This window comes from Lontra canadensis, unplaced genomic scaffold (genome assembly GCF_010015895.1).
Source record: "Lontra canadensis isolate GAN:19392208 unplaced genomic scaffold, GSC_riverotter_1.0 scaffold13, whole genome shotgun sequence".
Classification (NCBI taxonomy): Eukaryota; Metazoa; Chordata; class Mammalia; order Carnivora; family Mustelidae; genus Lontra; species Lontra canadensis.
This window is the reverse complement of record NW_022631007.1, coordinates 4,840,166-4,860,883: the sequence shown is the minus strand read 5'-3', so window position 1 is coordinate 4,860,883 and position 20,718 is coordinate 4,840,166. Positions and strand designations below refer to the sequence as shown.

General features: G+C 41.9%; 1 protein-coding gene across 1 annotated transcript in view; it reads left to right on the top strand.

Moving 5' to 3' along the window:
• The window catches only part of AP1S3 (adaptor related protein complex 1 subunit sigma 3), a 57,300-nt gene extending 36,823 nt beyond the window's left edge, over positions 1 to 20,477 (top strand). Inside the window, exons 2-5 of the mRNA XM_032857340.1 lie at positions 3,668 to 3,846; positions 5,841 to 5,949; positions 13,173 to 13,310; positions 18,429 to 20,477. Coding sequence (XP_032713231.1) covers positions 3,668 to 3,846; positions 5,841 to 5,949; positions 13,173 to 13,310; positions 18,429 to 18,464 — 462 coding nt within the window. The 3' untranslated portion in view covers positions 18,465 to 20,477. The remainder of the gene's footprint in view (positions 1 to 3,667; positions 3,847 to 5,840; positions 5,950 to 13,172; positions 13,311 to 18,428) is intronic.
• Positions 20,478 to 20,718: the final 241 nt, after the last annotated feature.

The window sequence follows — 20,718 nt, the reverse complement described above, 5'->3', positions numbered from 1 at the left end:
CCACAAAGCGGAGGAAGACCTTAGGTTTAAGGCAGTTTGATCTTCAGCAAAGCTATCAAGAACACACAATAGGAAAAGGACAAGTTTCAATAAGTGGTGTAGGGAAAATTTGTTATTTACATGCAAAAGAATGAAATTGGACCCTTCTTTCATTCCATATTAAAAAAAAAAACAAACTCAATTAAGTGAGTTAACACTTAAATGTAAGATCCGAAACTGCAAAATGACTAGAAGAAAGAATAGGGAGAAAGCGTCATGACATTGGTCTGGGCAAAGATATTTTGGATATTACCCCAAAAGCAAGGGGAACAAAGGCAAAAATAGATAAATGAGGTTACTTCAAACCAAACAACTTCTTCACAGCAAAGGACACAATCAACAGAACGAAGAGACCACCTGGAAGAAAATCTTTGTAAATCATACATCTGTTAGGAGGTTAATATCCAAAATATATAAGTAACTTAAGTCAATAGCAAGAAAACAAATAACCTGATTAAAAAGTGGACAAAGGATCTGAACAGGGGCGCCTGGCTGGCTCAGTCATTAAGCGTCTGCCTTCGGCTCAGGTCGTGATCCCAAGGTCCTGGAATTGAGCCCTGCATGAGGCTCCCTGCTCAGCGGGAAGCCTGCTTCTCTGTCTCCCACTCCCCCTGCTTGTGTTCCCTCTCTCGCTGTCTCTCTCTGTCAAACAAATGAAAATCTTAAAAAAAAAAAAAAAGGACCTGAACAGGTATTTCTTCAAAGAATGTGTACAGATGGCCAACAGGTATATGAAAAGATGCTCAACATCATTAATCATCAGAGAAATGCAAATCAGAACAATAAGAGATCACCTCACATTGGTTAGAATGATTGTTGCCAAAAAGACAAAAGATATAGTGTTGGTGAAAATATAGAGAAAAGGGAACATTGTTGGTGGGAATATAAACTCATGCAACCATTATGGAAAACAGTATGGAGGTTCTGCAGATAATTAAATATAGAAGTGATGTATGATCCAGCAACCCAGCTTCTGGATATATATATATATATTTTTTTTTAAATTTATTTTCAGCGTAACAGTATTCATTGTTTTTGTACCACACCCAGTGCTCCATGCAATCCGTGCCCTCTACAATACCCACCACCTGGATCCCCCAACCTCCTACCCCCTGCCCCTTCAAAACCCTCAGATTGTTTTTCAAAGTCCATAGTCTCTCATGGTTCACCTCCCCTTCTAATTTCCCCCAACTCCCTTCTCCTCTCTAACTCCCCTTGTCCTCCATGTTATTTGTTATGCTCCACAAATAAGTGAAACCATATGATAATTGACTCTTTCTGCTTGACTTATTTCACTCAGCATAATCTCTTCCAGTCCCGTCCATGTTGCTACAGAAGTTGGGTATTCATCCTTTCTGATGGAGGCATAATACTCCATAGAGTATATGGACCACATCTTCCTTATCCATTCATCCGTTGAAGGGCATCTTGGTTCTTTCCACAGTTTGGTGACCGTGGCCATTGCTGCTATAAACATTGGGGTACAGATGGCCCTTCTTTTCACTACATCTGTATCTTTGGGGTAAATACCCAGGAGTGCAATGGCAGGGTCATAGGGAAGCTCTATTTTTAATTTCTTGAGGAATCTCCACAGTGTTCTCCAAAGTGGTTGCACCAACTTGCATTCCCACCAACAGTGTAAGAGGGTTCCCCTTTCTCCACATCCTCTCCAACACATGTTGTTTCCTGTCTTGCTAATTTTGGCCATTCTAACTGGTGTAAGGTGGTATCTCAATGTGGTTTTAATTTGAATCTCCCTGATGGCTAGTGATGATGAACATTTTTTCATGTGTCTGATAGCCATTTGTATGTCTTCATTGGAGAAGTGTCTGTTCATATCTTCTGCCCATTTTTTGATATGATTATCTGTTTTGTGTGTGTTGAGTTTCAGGAGTTCTTTATAGATCCTGGATATCAACCTTTTGTCTGTACTGTCACTTGCAAATATCTTCTCCCTTTCCGTGGGTTGCCTCTTTGTTTTTTTTGACTATTTCCTTTGCTGTGTAGAAGCTTTTGATCTTGATGAATTTTTAAAGGAAATGAAATCAGTATTTTTTTTTTTTAAGATTTTATCTATTTATTTGACAGAGAGATCACAAGCAGGTGGAGAGGCAGGCAGAGAGAGAGAGGAGGAAACAGGCTCCCTGCCAAGCAGAGAGCCGGATGTGGAACTCCATCCCAGGACCCTGAGATCATGACCTGAGCCGAAGGCAGAGGCTTAACCCACTGAGCCACTCAGGCGCCCTGAAATCAGTATCTTGAAGAGATACCTGCACTCCCAAGTTCTTTGCAGCATTATTCACAATAGCCAAGATATGGAATTAACCCAAGTGTTCGTCAATGGATGAATGGATAAAGAAAATGTGGTATATATGTGTGTGTGTTGTGTGTGTGTGTGTATGTGTGTGTATATAATGGAATATTTTCAGTTATAAAAAAGAAAGAAATCGGGCGCCTGGGTGGCTCAGTCAGTTAAACGTCTGCCTTTGGCTCGGGTCATGATTCCAGGGTCCTGGGTTCAAGTCCCGCATTGGGCTCCCTGCTCAGCGAGGAGTCTGCTTCTTCCTCTGCTCTTCACCCTGCTCGTGCTGCTCTCTCTTTCTCATAAATAAATAAATAAAATCTTAAAAAAAAAAAAAAAGAAAGAAATCCTGTCATTGGTGATATCATGGGTGAATCTGGGTGACATCACGCTCAATAAAATAAGCCAGACAGAGAAAGACAAATAGTGCATGATCTCACTTACATGTGAAGAGGAGGCTAAAAAGTGGTAAGTCATAGAGGTATATCGAGTAGCACCGTGATTACCAGGAATGGGGAGGTGAGGGAAATGGGGAGATGTTGGTTGAAGAGCACAGAGTTGCAGTTTTAAGATGAGTAAGTCTAGAGATCTGCTGTTCGCGATGACGACTACAGTTAATTACACTCGGTTGGATACTGGAAATTTACTAAGGGAGTAGATTTCAGGACTCTATCACATATGCACAATAATCAATATGAGGAGATGAAATATTAATTAATTTGACTATAGTAAACACGCTACTATAGATAGATGTAGATTCGATCACTCTGTTGTATGCATTCAATATATACAATTTTTATTTAAAAAAAAAGACTGAGAATGTAGCCCTTTTCTTGCTTTCTCACCCTTTTCTAGTGCTTTATCTTCCTTTCCTTCCCTCCTCTCCCTTTTCCCTCTATTGTCATTATGTTGCCATAGTTGTGATATGGAACTCGGGTGTAATTTTTAAAGTAAACTCTTCTGCTGTTTTTAACACTTTATTTTTGCCTTGTGAAGGAAAATTTTATTGTTTTCTCAATAAGAGTATGTAACTCTCTCTCTCTATTTTTTTGCATATGATAAATTTGTGACTCCAAAAGGGAATAATTTTTTAAACTCGTATCTTTCCCCTCTAATATCAAGAAGTCATGTTTGTGATGCACACGTTTCCTTGTTCTTGGATGGGTTAAATGTAATTTTCAGATGAGATAGTTTCCTACCGGTGAGAACTTTTTCATTTGTGCAGAATTATCATTGCTTGTAAACCCTGCCATTTAATTTCCAGTGTCTGTGTAGAACGATTTAGCTGATCAAGTTCTGTTTTTCTCTGTCCTTTGTTTGTTCTAGATACATTTCATATTGCTTTTCAGTAGACAGGGGAAATTGCGGCTGCAGAAATGGTACACGACTCTCCCTGACAAAGAGAGGAAAAAGATCACCCGGGAAATTGTTCAGATTATTCTCTCTCGTGGTCAGAGAACAAGCAGTTTTGTTGACTGGAAGGAGCTAAAACTTGTTTATAAAAGGTGTGAGTAACTGTCTATGAGCTCCTATGAGCTCTGTCTTTCTCATTATTACTTTGGATTGTTTAATCCTGAACATTTTTGATTACGACACCAATTGCATCACTTACTGAAATCTTTGGAGTCTGGAGCCCAAATGTTTGTACCAGTAGACTAACAGAAAAAGAGCTCTCATGTATTGAAAGGCTTTCCGTGTGCCAGTATGGATTCTAGGGATGGGATCTACATGTGGATAATGTAGTGCATCAAGAAATAGCCTCTGGGCACCTGTTATATTTCCAGCACCTCTAATGACTGCAGATGCCTTAACAAACAAGACGGGGACCAGAGCTGCTCTTACGGAGTGTACTCATAGGTCAGGCAAACAAAACCCTATCCGTTAGTAACAAATGCTGTGGGAAAAAATGCAGGTGAAGGTGCTAGAGCGATGGGCAGCCCTTATTATTGCTATTATTACTCATCTTTGCAAAGGAGGAAACTGAAGCCACAGAGAGTTTCTAAGTTATTAGTCTTCAATCACAGGAACTAAGGGGCAGTTAGGAGAGCCAGAATTCAGATGCATATCCTTTTGGCTTTTTTTTTTTTTAATTTTTAAAAAGATTTTATTTACTTATTTGAGAGAGAGCACATGAGTGGGGGTGAGGGAAGGGCAGAGGGAGAGGGAGAAGCAGGCTCTCCGCTCAGCAGGGAGCCGGACTTGGGGCTTGATCCCAGGACCCTGAGATCATGACCTGAATCAAAAGCAGATGAGTCACCTGGGCACCCCTCCTTCTGGCTTTAAAACCTATATATTCTCTCATTATTGCACCTGCTTGCCATAGCAAGACCGTACTGGCAAGCAACCTCAGTTTATGGATAAGGAAACGTTACCTAAGAGGTAAAGCCATTTTGCCCAGAGGCCCACATAACTGATGTCTAAGCCAGGAGCAGAACCCAGCCAACAGGACTCTGCATTCAGCATCCTACTGCCACTTCCAGAAGCAAAATGCACATTGGGAAGGCTCTTGCAAAGGGTGTTTCTAAAACCTGAAAGGCAAAAACAGAGGCAACTTGGTAGGCTGTATTTAATGGAGTAAATTACCAGGAAGTGCCCGGGCAGAGCTGCTGCTGCTGGGTCCAAAGTTAAAGCTTTTAGTACGAGCCTCTGGAGAGATGTCAGTGAAGGCCCCTTTTAATAAGCATCCCAGGGACAACAAGGCAAAGTCCCAGGAAGCACTTGTCAACAAGAAGCTTGTCCCTATCTACTCCCTGCCTACTGGCTTTTAAAACTTTGAGTTCATTTGTGATTTAAGCCGATATTTGCAGTGCCTGAATACATCGTGGTGAGCGAGGCAGACTCAGCACATGCCCTCGGGAAGCCAGTGACCTAGTGGGGCAGAGACAGGCCATGAAATGGGCACTGAAGAGCACTAGCCGCTCTGATGGGGGAGGCTCAGGAGTGCAGAGCCCGGCATCCAGCCCAGTGTGGGAGGTTAGAGGTTTCCAGGAGGAAGGACATCCAAACTCAGAGCTGAGGGGGGAAGTCGGCGTTAACCACACAGATGGGGGTGGGGAAGAGGATTTCGGGCAGAAGAAAGTCACTGGAGGACGGACTGGATGGGCTGAGGGTGGGTCACATACAGGAGTGCAGCACCATGTGAGGTGAGAGCTGGGGTCGAAGCCTTGAGGTTTAGAAAGGACACTCACAAGCCGGGGAGGGGTGTGAGCAGGCACCCCCATAACTGTGGGCCGAGAACCCCGTCTCCCTGATTATAGTTCCTCAGGGTAAAATGGTGTTGAGAGTCTTTTATGTAATTACTCGGTACAACCCAGTGGGCACGCTATTTTTATATATTCTCTTTCACGTATTGGGAGGCTATTGGATATGATCCATGATGGCTTCTTTCTTGCATTTGGATGGGGGGAGATTCGCATATTCACTGCAGAAAACACCATCTTTGGGGTATTGGATGTGTCATCTTATTTTACTTTTCTTTCTTCGTGTTTTTCCTTTCAAGGTATGCTAGTTTATATTTTTGCTGTGCTGTAGAAAATCAGGACAATGAGCTCTTGACTCTCGAGATCGTGCACCGTTACGTGGAGTTGCTGGACAAATACTTTGGAAATGTGAGTGCTGTTCTGGTCTCTTTGGAATCAGTCCCTATTTCAGCTCTTACGTCAGTTCTGTCTTTATCACATTCCTTCCCTCTCTTGAGTCTAAAATACGAATTGCATTTGCACAAGGATCAGAATATGAGGCATTCTCCCCCTTCCCGTAGTTCTTTGTAAACAAAGGAGCCAAAGCTTTCAAGAGACAGGCTGTGTCTCTCTCTGTCTTCAGACCACAACCACCGTAGAGAGCTCGTTCACTGAATGAGAGTTTAATTGTGCAGGGTTCCTTGATATTTTCCTCTTCATTCTTCATTGCCTGTCATCTCTCTTCTATTTTGATTTTTTAATCCCCTCTCCGGCTTCTTTCAGTAAGCTCTGAGTGTTCTCTAATATTATTTATACATAAAAAAATGCCAAACACATACACAGGGAAACCAAAATCCTTTTCCTTTTCCTATTGCTATTTAATTTCTGTGCATTTACTGCCAAGTAATATCCTATATGAGGTGCCCCCATCCTTAGAACTCATTTACTCTTACGGCTTGGGCTCCTCCTTAAGGGTTCCCAGGAAATCATAAAGGTACCACTGGCCCCTTCCTAATGGTCAGGACTAGGGATGCTTCTTCAGCCTTCCCCTGACCTTCCTACAGCACCGGGGTTTTGCTCGTCCCTGCTCCCCTTTCTTTTTTTGCCACAACCCTGAGTTCTGCTGGTTCTCATCCTGTTTCTAATGGCTTGGTTTCTGCCCCGAGCTCTCTTCCTCCCCCTACCCTTTCTACTCTCCTTGTATGTCTGTCTCCCTGCCTGCCTTCTCCTGGAATCTGTGACCGGATGGCTCTCCTTCCCTCTGCCGAGGACGGTCTTCTCTGGGCTTCTCCAAGCCGTCTCAGTCGAAACGTATCAAGAACTAAAATCATCTTCTGCAAACCTGTTGTGTCTTGTGATTGAGTTTATTATGTCCCAGGATCCTTCAATGCTTTTTTCTTTCTTCTTCCTCCACCCTTCGCTAAAGGCTGCCTTTGTCTGTTCAGATGGGTCTACAAACTATCTCTTCCCTTCCACTCTCAGTAGTATAGGCTTACCTGAGATAGCAGTTTTGCTTTTGCCTGAAACCTCATCTCTGGCCCTTTGCACCTCTGGGCTTGTCTCTGCTTCCCTTTCCTGCCTGGTTAGTTACCGTCTTCCTTGCAGTGCATGGATCCAGGTGACGGTCGTCCTCAGCCACTTTCCAGCATCTATACTGAATAAAAGCCCAGCTTCTTAGCCTGACATTTAAGCTCTCTAAACATCAGTCCCAGACCACTTCTCCAAACTTTTTGCTGTCCTCTCTTTTCACCCCTGACGTGCTCAGTGCTCCGGCGACATAGAACAGCCTGATACCATCCTTCACTTGCGCAAGGTTTGTATGAACACCAGACTGTAAGTGTCTCGAGATCATGACCTGGCACTTAGTTGTTTGATTTTTTCCAACACTTGTGAGTCACTCTGGGGCAGATTGTAGCAAATGTTCCAGGGACATGCCAGCCAGTTCACAGTCTTAAGAAATAAATCACTGGATTTGGAATAGATTTTCTCTCAGTCAGGTACCTTCCCTGTTCCCCAGCTCACTGAGGATTTCTAGTAAGTGTTGTTGGGAAGGTTTGCTTCCACAGGACTTTCTGTGCTCCGGTCAATGGAATGAGTAGCATTTGCAGTATTGGGTGGGGTTTTATCCGATTACTTGCAACTATTTCCACAAGGGTGAGTATTCGAAAGGCTTTTGAAAGAATTTTCCTCTCCCTCCTTCCCTTCATCCTTTTTATTCCCCTTTATTTCCCTTTGTAAATGACGTTAGAAGATGACCTTAAATGTGGCTTGGGAGATTTTAGGTCGTTGGTCAGTATAGAGAGTAAGATAGCCAGACCAATTTCCTTTCTCTTTCTCTTAGCTCCCCATGTTTATTTTCATTTTTTAAAGAGAGATTTGCAAGTGTATAACTGCATGTTTTTGAACATGGGTTTATTTAATTTTATGCTTTCCATTATTCAAAGGAAGCCCGACATTGTCAAATCCACTGCAACCTTGGCCTTTTTGTAAAGGCCTGAAGGTGTTTTCCTGAGGCCCAGGTTTCCCAGGACCTGCCTTCTGTCCTTAATTTCTGTACTCTGGTTTGACCTGTTGTGTTTTCCTAGATTTCCCCGACTGTGGTAATGTGAATGGGGGTTAAATTTTGATGTCAGTCTTATCTGACCAAACATTAGATATTTCAGATCACGTTGCTTTCTTAAGAGAATCTAAATCACCTTCACCAAAGCTGAGTGAGCCCAGTTAAGATATACGGAGAATCAGAATGAATTCCTATTTCTCTAACATTAATTTTTCATCCTATTTTTGGCCTACCTTTAGAAGCTCTGTCTTTGCCATGGACCAAAATTTAATTCACTAAAAAATTCAATGAATCTTTTATTAAGCTAAGAGCAATTCAAGGCTATCTGCCCAGTAGGTGTTGAGTTCTTATTAATTAACTATGATGAGCAAAGCCTACTAGTACCGATTCTCATTGACATCATCTCAGGAATTATATATTTCTCTTTGGCTCTCTTTTCCTCTTGTGTTAATCCTGAAGGTTTCCTGGAATTCTGCCCTTAATATTATTGAAGAGAAGACTTTGTACCAAGCTTCTCTTATAACACTGGAAAATATTATCTTCCTATGACAGATAAATCAGTATCTCTGGCTACTAATTTATGTGTTTTTCGAGCATTTTTCAATTCCAGGGAGATTTACAAGGATTAACTAGTTAATCTTTCGATCTTCAGTAAACAGCATTAACCCCAGTTTACGGAGGCTAAGAGGAAATACCCCAGAATCTCCCGCTAGATAAAGGTCTGAGGATTTAGGCACCTGCCATATTTTCCCATTACAGAGTACAGTGTGAGTTTTTGCAGATGTGCTCAGAGTGTATGGGTGTTGCTGTTCCAGAGACGTTTGACCTTGACTTAGGAAGTTTTCTGGGAGGACGTGGAGGGCTCTGAGTCCTGCTGAGTCCTGGTGTCCGCTCATCACTCACTCACCAGACCCATGATTTTGGCTGGGGAATAAATCTCTAATTGACATATAAGAAAAATAACACTCAAAAATGTTAATAGAAATATTTACTTTGCTAATCTCATGGGGCTGTTGTGAGGATGAAAGAGACAGTGTAATTAACAGTACTTTTTACAAACTGTCAGTTGCTACGTTGTTGTGTCTTACCCTGTAAGTATCGTGTCTGGTTTTATACATTTACTGTATATAATTTAAGCTTTTTGTATTTACTTTAGAACAGAATTTAGTAAGAGAAAGTTTTTAGACTCAATCAGAAGTATTGAGTTACTGAATTGCCAGGAATAATCTTCTGCATCATGTACTCTGCTATACGAGTAGACCCTCAGGCCAAATTATGATAAAGCATAGACTAAGAGATCAAGGGTAAAATTAAATTATCACTATTTTTGCCTTTTGTAAGCTTTCCTCCAGAATACAGATACACCAGAAATGAGAAAAAACCCTAATAGGCTCCTGTGTTTATAAACATGGAAATCATTTGTTTTTTGCATTATTAGATGAAATGCAGTCATTTGAGCATCAAGGGCATCTTCCTGATGTACTGGAACAGTACCCTTGAGGTGGACTCACAAGTATTTGAGTAATTGGTCTGCCTTTGGTCTAAGGTGCTCTGGGAGATGTTTTCTGTTCTTAGTTGTGGCTGTAGTAAACCCTTGAGGTTAAGCTCAAAGAATAACCATAGAGGGAGCATTTTGGAGTTGCTCTATATGAAATAGTTGCTCATTTGTAAAACTCTCTATAATTCCAGTAGAACTTGTGCATCTGTTTCCTTATGATCTAGATACAGTAATTGTATATCCAGGTTGCCTCTGTGTGTGTGTGCGTGTGTGTGTGTGTGCACGTGTGTTTGTGTATCTGGCTTTGGGTGCCATGTTACTTTATTCCCATCCCTTGAAACTAGATGCAGTAAATTAATTGCCCCATGGCTGCTGGCCAACCCTACAGGTTGTCACTCTGAGAGTGGGGTTTGAGATGGTCCTAGAGAACCACAGGACTTGCATTAGTATCTGTCAAGTTCATCTTGCAGGATTCTGATTGCTGGTTTCTCCTAATGAGGCTCCTGTCTGTCTCAGATTCCTGGTCTACACCTGCCTTGAACTTTGAGGTTCCTCAGCTCTTGCTACTGTAACTCCTGACTTCCTGGCTCTTCTGACTTCTGGTAACTGCTTGCTTCTCCTACCTTCTCTAATGAGCATGAATGTCTGATCTATTGTGCTTTCTTTTTGTTTCTCTGTATTGTTTAAAATTGCATTTTTTTAATATATCCTTCTAGATATGTACAGTTTTATTTTATTTATTTTATTTTTTAAATATTTTTATTTATTTATTTGACAGAGATCACAAATAGGCAGAGAGGCAGGCAAAGAGTGAGGGGGAAGCAGGCTCCCTGCCGAGCAGAGAGCCCGACGCGGGGCTCGATCCCAGGACCCCGAGATCACGACCCGAGCCGAAGGCAGAGGCTTTAACCCACTTATGCATATTATCCTGCAAGTTTTTCTTTATTTTTTCCCCCATGGCCATCCATGGAAATCTGTCTCCTTCCTTCTTTTCCAACTTCTACATGGAATTTCCATGTGATCACAGCAGGAAAAGATAGACTATTGAGGGAAGAGGGAAGTAGCTCTAGATATATATACCCACTGGTTGATTTACTTACTTGATACTGCTTTCTAACAAATGAGACCATGACCTTTGCAGATGAGTTAGGTGAGTTTTTCTGAGCTGGCCGTTTATGATAGCGGTATTTACCTAACTGTTTACCTTATGGAGTCTGCAAGTTTATTGACCTAAACCTTAAATATATGGAACCAACATTGCTAAAATGTTGACATCCGTTTTATGTTAAGTTATAGCACTCAGTAGCGTCACAGAATCGTTGATCTGGGAAGCTGTTAATTCCCAGCATCATAGAAACAAGGCCTAAGTGGTGAGTGACTCATTTATCCTACAGATGTGTATTATGTCCTATTATGTAGCACTAGGTACCAGGAATAACGAGATGACTGATAATGATAAGGTCTGTGCCTGAGCTCACACAAGTGCTGGTGGAGAGATTGATCAGTCAGCATATACTAGTGCCCACAAGATATAACAGAACACAGAGCAACACAGAGTGACATCTGAATGGGGGAAAGAGGCTTTGGTGGAGTCATTGTGCCCCTGACTTTTGAATTTGGCTTTGAAGAATGAGCTTAATTTTGCCAGCAGAATAAAGAAAGGCCATTTGGGGGCCATCCCAGGAATTGCTGGAATGGGCAAAGGGGAAAGGCAGAAGGTCCCTGCGAGTTAGTGGAGTGTGGGTGTAGCCTGGGGTGAGTGCTGACATGGGCTGCAGAGAGCCCGCCCCGGCTGGGTGCCCAGGAGTCCTCTGTGCCAGGCGGAGGAATGGAAGCTTTGTCCTGAGTATAAGACCCCACACAGGGGAAGAACAATATTGCAGCTCACTGGAGTGTTAGTGGCTGTTGGCTTTGGTTGGGGATGGACACCACCTAGAAGGTCATTGTAGGTGACTTAATGAGAGACACTGCAGGCCTTAATGAGAGACACTGCAGGTCCGAGCAGCGGAAATGAATGGGGAGAAGACAGGAAGGGTTGGGCTTTATTTACACGGCAGAATCAATAGGAATTGGTGACCAGACTGAGAGGGATGAGACTGAAGGAGGGAGAGGGATGAGAGGGAAGGGGAAGGAAGTTGGACCCATGGGATGATTCGATTGGGCCACAGATGGAGGTTTGCAGCTACAAAGCAAAACAAGGTCTACCGGGAAAAGAATTCGCTTAACCACAGTTTGGCACCTGGTGACTTGGGCTGAGGACTATCCAGGCAGAGAGGTTTAATGAGCAGGTGGAAATATGGGACTCCCCCCAGAAGGAGATCAGGGCTAGACACCTAGGTTTGTTAAGACACCTGCATGCCAGACACAGCCAGAGAGCATCCGTGGAATATTCTAGAATATACACAGGGTTAAGAGAAGAGGCTTTCATGGAAAACACCAGCGTTTAAGCAGAAAGTGGGTCCCTGGAAAGTAAGCCACATGTAGCAGTGAGGCGGGGTTTTGCTGATTATGTCCCAAGCACTCCATAAATACTTCCTAACCAAATGTGAAGTAGCAGGGGGAGAACTCATCCAACAAATCTGAGAAGGATTCAACAGAGATGGAAGACAAGAACAGGCATTGAATGGCATTGCCAAAGTCAGGGAGTAAGGGAGAGAGGATTTTCAGGAAAAAGATTGCTGAGGGTATCCAGTGCTGCTGGGAGGTCATGGAGGGGGAGGGCTGAAAACTTGCAGGTGGAAACCTTCCAGAGGGTGTGGGTCAGGAAAGAGAAGTGCTAGGGACTTGAGGAATGAGCAAGAAGGAGAACATCAGGAGGGTGCCTGAGTGGTGCCTGGTTGGGGAATTGGAAACAAGCCCTGTTTGGATTATTGGGTGGGGGTTGCTCTTGCCACTTGCTTTACTTACACAGCAGAATCTGTCGGACTCTGCTTTGTTCTATGACCGTTGTTCTCCCTGTGTGGTCCCCAGACCCGCACCATTAGCATCGCCTGGGAACCAGTTACAAGTCCAGACTCTCAGTCCTTACGCAGACCCAGCAAATCGGAAACTCCTGGGCTGGAGCCCAAGCAGTGTGTCCCTCAGGGAGCCTTCTGGATAACTCGGATACACTCTAAAATTTGAGAACCACTGACTTGTGACATGATTTTGAGAGAAATTAGCACAGCTGGGTTAATTTGCCTCTAAAGAGTGAGCTTCTGAGAGTCCCAAAGCTAGGAGCCAAGATTTCTAGACAGGAGAGCAGGGGGAAGCAGGCGCTGTCCTCCGCCTGAATCACTGTGGCGACTGGGCTTCTGTTCGTGCCCATGGAAATATGAACCGAGCTTCCTGATGCCTGTCCCAAGTCTCAGAGTTCTTGTTGTGACATAAAGGAATATTACTTAGGGACATGGTCTGCTTAATGGAATGTGGTTTTACTTTTGCTTAAGGCCTGCAATCCCTTCACTCTGTTTCTCAGTCCTTCCAGTTCCATCCGATGGTTCTGTCTTTGGTGTGCTGCATGGGTGTAACTTGTTGAGACGTCTTGAGACGCTGACATGGCTTTGCCCTGATATTCCCGCAAGTTTCTCAAAACATCTGTTTTTGTCCTACCAGGTCTGTGAGCTGGATATTATCTTTAATTTTGAAAAGGCTTATTTTATCCTTGATGAGTTTATAATGGGCGGAGAAATTCAGGAAACCTCCAAAAAATCTGCTGTCAAGGCCATTGAAGATTCTGACATGTTACAGGAGGTCAGTACCCGGTGTTGGCGTCATGGGGGAGGGTGGCAATGGTGATGGTGAGGGTAATGATGATACTTACTGAATGCTTCTAAGCAGCTTACCTGTTTTAACTCATTTAATGATCACAGTAACTCTAAGAGGTGGGTAGCATTTTTACCCTCACTTTGAAGCTGAGGAAACTGAGTCACAGAGAGGTTAAACAGCCTGTTTGATGTCACACAGCCAGTAAGTGTGGAATAGAGATTTGAATGAGGATGTTGAGCTCCAGAATCTTTGCTCTATGTTTGACTGAGGAAACCTCACTGTCAAAAAGGTAGCAAAACCTTTGGTGCTATTTTTTTTTTTTTCAAGGATTTTATGAAAGGTATAAAAAGATTCTCATTAAAAAAAAAAAAAAGATTCTCATTAAAATATCTGTGCTACCCTGGGAAAGAAGAATAGGAGTACATCGTTATTTCCTTTGCCAGGGATATTAGACCTTTATTATTGAAGATGGCATTTATTATTTTAATTAAAATTTCTCACACCTCCCAGCGAGGCTGCATGTGTGCTCCTATTTGCATAAATAAATTGGGGATACTGTGGCTTGCTTGCCAAGGTATAAATGGGTCCAGAAGCATACGTGTGCTCCTGATTCTGTGATATTTATATAAAATACAGTGGGTCTTTTAGAAGCAGTATAGATAGGCATCATACCCAGTAAGGGGACTCATCCACATCAGCGCCTTCCCTCCTGCCAAGGACATAGAGAAAGAGCACATCACCGCTCTGACCTTTGGCCTCCCTAATGAGGTGACCCCAGCCGCCCTGGAACAAAGCTGAGCTCTGTCCCAGCTCCACCACCCCGGGTCCTTCTTCCTGCAGCATCCTTGGGTCTTTCCACCTGCCTGTTTTACAGTAGCATGTCAGGAGATCCCAGAGGATCCTAAACCCTCTCTTAAAAGTTGGCATTAAAGCCATCCTCCCTGCCGTTTGAGAAAGAAGATTCTGATTATGTTAATAAAACAACATCAGGCATGTTTTCCAAGCCACTCTTTTTGGCACGTCTCTGAACTGATGACTTGCTCCTGCCCATCCAGGGGAAGCGGTCCTCAGGTGAATGGACCCTGAGGATGACCTCTGTTGGAGCAGGTACCCTGAAGTGGCTACGCGTGCTGTTTAGGAGGCTGCCGCATTTCTTCCCAGTAGTGTTCTCCCCTCAAGAAACTCATTTAAACTTTCGGCTGTTTACTTGGCTCTCTCCAAATGCCACAGGAAGGGAATTTTACAAGGTACTTGAGAACTCAGTGGTTTGGAAATTCCACAGAACAACCTTTCTTAAAATATACCAGGGGTTATTTATAATTTTACCCTCAGGGCCCAGACTGCGGAGTCTAAGCCTTACCAGAGAAAGGAACTTTTTAGCAGGGTCTTTGGCACTCGCAGTAATCAAAGCTTTTTGAATTGGGGCCAAGACACACCTGAGTTATTTTGAATTCCTCCTCTGTAAGACATACATAGAGTTTTAAAGAGTTTGTTGTGCACCTGGTGCTGCCAGTCCCACGGAACAATGGGAAGCATGGATTTCAGAAGAGAGCCCTTTCACAGGTAAATGCCAACCAGTAGTTCATGTCCCTGGTGATCGAGTGGGAGGTCTTGATGGGTAGGCCTCAGGAGCCCCTCCATTGAGCCCCTGCATCCCCATAGTGAGCAGGCAACATCACGATTGCCTTCCAAATGTCTCTTGGTGAAATCACAGCACCTGCCCAATAGAGACTGTGTTATCAGCACTCTCTTGGGCTCTGGGTACTTCAGCTAAGTCATTGAATCAGTGAACGTCTAGGGACCTGTTTGGGAAATTGATTGTGTCTATCTGATCAGAAACGTTTAGAATGAAGGAGCACAAGTATTGTAATTACATTCAGAAAAAGAAATGACTGCTTTCTTTTTTCCCCTGTCCTCTGGACCTAAGCACATACTTGTAGCTACTAAAAGTTAAGGGAGGCCTTTGTCATATTGCTTGCGCTTTTAGCCCCTGGAACTTTCCCCAGCCCCTACCTAAGAAAGGTTTCTTAGAATAGAAAAGCTGTCCTTGCATATTTAATAAGAAGGTACATGGTCTTAAATCTCCAAATGCTCAAAGATTATTCTGAGTGTACTGGGGCTTGATGTTAGTGATACGGATTAAGAAGAGAGCAGTTTAATTGGCTGGGGGTGAATTTAGGAGGTGCCTTCTTTTGAGGGTGACAACCTGTGGACAGTGGTGTGGAGTGAGAGGAAGGGAACAGAAGCTGAAAGGGGACGATGGTACTCATTACCTGCATGAGTTGCAATTCCTGGCATCACCAGCGGGGGCGACCGAGAGACGAGGTTTCACCACAGAATGAGGGGCGAGGGTCCAAAAGGGTACCTCATTAGTTCAGGTAATAGGATACCTCGCCTGTGTATGTGTGGATGCGTGAGAAATGGCTAGGTGAACCCCAACATTGTCATCCTTCAAAACAAAACCCATGTTAACAGCTAAGAGAAGCCATAGTGCAGTAAAAAGTTGCAACACATACAGTGTTGAATACATCAGAAACTTGGGGGTACAGGATGGATAACAGAAGGGGTGCTGAGGGACAGATTTGGGTCCTCTTGTGAATGGCCAGGGCAGAGCTCTTTAAGGTTGTGTCAGCTTTAAAAGTCTGTTCCAACCTCAAAAGTGGCGAGCTCAAGAAAATACGAACCTTGTGTGTTCTTGGTTCATGTGACCTGGGGAAGAGCATGACCCAGAAACAGCAGTCTGTGCAGTCTTTAGCGGACTGAGTTAGCCAGCGGAGTGAAGCAGGCCTGAGAACGAGAGGCCAGTGGGCTGTGAAGCCAGTCAAGTGACAATTCCAGAGCCTGCTGGCCCAAGCCCCTTCCAACGCTGCAGGCTCATGTGGCCAGATTTGCAAAGGTAGGATATCTAACTGCAAAGCATATGTGCCCATATAATGAATATATTATAAAGTGTGTCAGGTACGTAATGAATGAAAACTATACGCTGTTCTGAATTTTGTGATATTTGTCATCTTTTAAAAATTTATCACCTGAGGGATGCCTGTGTGGCTCAGTTGGTTAAGCATCTGCCTTCAGCTCAGGTCATGATTCCTGGGTCCTGGGGATTGGGTCCCACATTGGGCTCCTTGCTTAGCAGGGAACCTGCTTCTCCCTCTGCCTCCCACTCCCCTCACTTGTGCTCTCTCTCTCTCTTTCTCTGACAAATAAATAAATAAAAAAAAAAACTTTTTTTTTTTTTTTTTTAATTATCATCTTGGGGTGCCTGGGTGGCTCAGTTGGTTAAGCATCTGCCTTCACCTCAGGTCATGATCTCAGGGTCTTGGGATCGAGCCCCCCATCAGGCTCCCTGCTAGTAGTGAGTCTGCTTCTTCCTCTATGCTCTCCTTCTCTCTCTCTCTCAAGTAAATAAAATCTTTAAAAAAATTATCATGATATTTCTTTTCTCATTCTAAATAAACTTTATACCCAATTTTGTATCTGTATTTTTGTATTCCTCTTTTTTTTTTTTTTTTTTTTTTTGAGAGAGAGCGCAAGAGAGTGCAAGCTGGGGTTGGGGGAGGAACAGAGGGAGTCTTAAGCAGGCTCCGCACCCAGCATGGAGCCCCAGTGTGGGGCTCGATCTCACAACCCTGTGATTATGACCTGAGCCGACATTAAGAGTTGGACATTTAACCAACTGAACTACCAAAGTTCCCCTTTATGTTCCTTTTTTCATGGTATAAACTCTAGATGCTACAAAACAGACATGGGCCCCAGGCAAACGTGCTATTCCTGCTAACTTTAAAGACACCCCCAGCTTCTGTAAGAAGAGGTATAGGGCTGTTAGGGTGTGGGCTTCTTTCGGCTAGTGCTCATCTAAGAGGTATAAGAACTTCATAAGAAAGTGGATGACTGGGCATAAGTATTTCAGCAGAGGAGCCCTGGAATTCTAAATAGAGCTGATGAAAACCAGTCAGAACACCTGATTTCTAACTTTAGTACCTCGGAGCAATGTTGCTTAGCCGTGGTCTTGCTCTATTTGGTCCATGCTGATCAGCTTCCCTGGCAGGTGCAAGTGAATCATGCACCCTGAGGTTCAAGCCCAAGAACAGGTTGCCGGTTGCTGATTGAGCTGACTGTGGCTCACATGGAAGAGGCAGGGCCATTACCCAAGTCTGCCCCCTTGGACTTCCTTATTGATTCAACCCAGGAGCCACCGTGTTATACAAATAGTATGTTTACAATAGGAAAGAATGCAAGAGAAAGTCCATTTATCTTGCATAGTAAAGGGCTTGCAACATCACTGTATATTTTAACTCTACCTGTAATTGCAAATCTGTCCAAACATTTTTTTTTTAAAGTACTGGAAAAAAATTATGGTCTTGTGGCATGTTAGCAAGCTTGCTAACTGATGGGAATGAAGAAAGTTTGCATACTTCAGAGGAAAGCTGTTGTGAAATACATGGAAGAAATTCTTTTTTTTTTTTTAAAGATTTTATTTATTTATTGGACAGAGATCACAAGTAGGCAGAAAGGCAGGCAGAGAGAGAGGGGAAGGGAAGCAGGCTCTGGGTTCATGACCTGAGCCAAAGGCAGAGGCTTTAACCCACTGAGCCACCCAGGTGCCCCCATGGAAGAAATTCTTAAGAATCAGAGTCTGTTTATCCTTTATATCTTGCCAGTAAGTGTAAAAGGATGTTTTGCACTGAATCTATAGCAGTACATATGTTCTACAGATACAATTGAGATTTCCCTAATACATGTGCCTGGAGTGGGTGTTCATGATCCTTTCAGTAGGCACATTTATCTCAAGTCAACAGTGATATATACTGGCAGCTGACGCTTTAGTATTTTTCTTATCCGACATTCTTTTTATGATCAAGCTCAGCTTTTTCTCTTTTGAAAGTTATTTAGTCCCAGCCATATGGAGATGTATGCAAATTATTCTCAAACTTTGAACCACTGTTCTTGATCAGAATGCAAAGATTTATGCGCATACATGTTTCAGGACTTCTGTTTAGGAACAGCAAAAAAGGAGTAAGTAAAATAGTGAAAACAGGTTTCACATTCTGCTAAAGGCTGTGGTTTAAGGAGAAATTGTTCTAATTCATTGTTGTCTTTCAGACAATGGAAGAATATATGAACAAGCCTACATTTTAGCTGTGAATCTACTTGAAGAGTCCAAGGGCTGTGCACTGGGTGCTTGTACCTGAGCAAAGCCTGGCGTCCGGTTCTTTGACAGAGTCCCCAAGCGTCATGCCAAAAATAACCTAAAAGGGATTCTTTGTTAACTAGCAAAAAGTTGTTTAACATAATATATTTATCATTATTACATACCTGTATTATACTGTATATACCTACTTACTGTAGTCTGGATGTTCAAATAACTGCTCTTGTGACTCAGTTGACTGAATATTTGTTTTCAACATTTGAACTCCATGTGATATTTTTAAGCTAATTTAAACAAATATTTTGCAATATGTTTTTGTTGCATTTGATCCTCTACTGACAGCTGAAAACTGTATTGTAATAACCCATGATTTTGAATGTAAGATATATATTGTATTAATAATTCTTTTCTAAATGTTTAGCTTTTTAAATTGTGTAATAATTCCAAGTCACGTTAAGAGTTCAGAGTTCATACATAATGCTAGGCATTTTTAACATACTTAGTAAAATGTAATTTCAGTCCAGATACAATGTATCTGATTTTAATGTCCTGAATTCATTTATTTTTTTCAGGGTTGGAATTAAGGAAAATAACCAAAGACAATAAGGGACTTAAATGGTTTTGATGTCTTGGAAGCTGCTATCTAATCGAGGTTTTAATTTTACCTTTTAGTTGAATATTAAGGGCATTCCGATAAGGCTGTGGTTCCTACAAACTCTGTGTATTTATTAAGGATTTGAGACATCTGGAGATATGTGTCTATGACTTCTCTTACTATAAAAATAGTATAATGAAGACTAATAGCAATAGCAGTTATTATTATTACTACTATAATTTTAATAATTTTTGAGGTTCGAAGCCCTCCCTGCTTGAGAGATTTTGCTTCAAATATGTTTTAATGTATGTCTGCTGTATTTGAAGACTTACTGTTTATTAGACTTACTTAGAGAATTGACTGTTATTGCAGCCTCTATGGTAGATGATCTTCATTTTTTATTTCCTCATGCCCCAGATTTTGCTGCTGACCATGATTATTGTGTCTGTGTTGCATTCATGCTTCTTGGAATGAAAGTTCTATATACCCAGGTAGTAAATGTGATCAGGCATTATAAGGAAGTAGCTCATACTCTGTCTTGATGTCCCACTTCTGATGTTGTATCTGTGCATTTTCAGTGTTGGTTTTGAGTCCTGGTATCATTCCTTTTGGAGTAGTTAGGGGCCCGTAGTGCTTTTCCTATGAGAAGAGTGTGCTCACTGTTGTATTCTGTCTCTAGAAGATCCTATATGGTAGATCTTTAGGGGACATGATGGAAAAAATGTCCTCTTTGGGGGAAAAAAATGTCCTCTTTGATTCATCTTGCCAGATAGATTTAGGGGAAAATAACAAGATGAGACCACAAGAACAAAGAAAAAATTGACCAATTCCTCAATAGAGCCATTACTAAAAAGAAATAACTCAGATTAGTAAATGAAGGAATTATTGGGCTTTTAATATCTGATATGTACTCAAATTAATCATGTGATTACAGTGATGGAATTGAGTTGAAGTTTAACTGTCATTTTTGATTACCTATGTTTATTTTATGTCTTCAGATTTGTGGTTTTGCTTTTTTTGTTGTCAATATGGTGGAACTCTGTTTTTAAAAAGTTTTGTAGAGATGGGCTTTATGTAAATCAACACAGTTTATCTGGTTCTTTTGAAGTTTTCCACCATTTGGGGGTGAAGGTATTTATTCCTTTATTCTTTCAAATTGGATAATTCCACATTAGACACTGTTGAGCTGTATGTAGGGCTTTCCAGACTCCATATCAGTGTCTCACCTAGAAAATGAACATAATGATATAGCACACTGTATAAATTTGAGGGATTTGGGAGGCATTTTATGTGGGTCTTGGTGAAAATAATCATTATATTTTCTTTATATTATATAATTGTAATAAAACTACCAAGTGAAAGATAAATATAAAATTTGTATAAAACTTACAAATAAAATGTTTTTAAATTTTTTAATGAGAAACTTGAATGTACTTTTATGAATATAATTATTTTTTAACCCAATTTTATGCTTGAAATTGCTACCCACACTTCCTGGTGAAGTTCCTTTAGCATGATCTCTTTATTTTCTTGGTACTTACCATCCAGGAGCAACTTCACGAGCATGTGACAGGGGATGAGAGAAGATTATTTAATGCTTTATATATATATATATATATATATATATATATATATATATATATAATTTA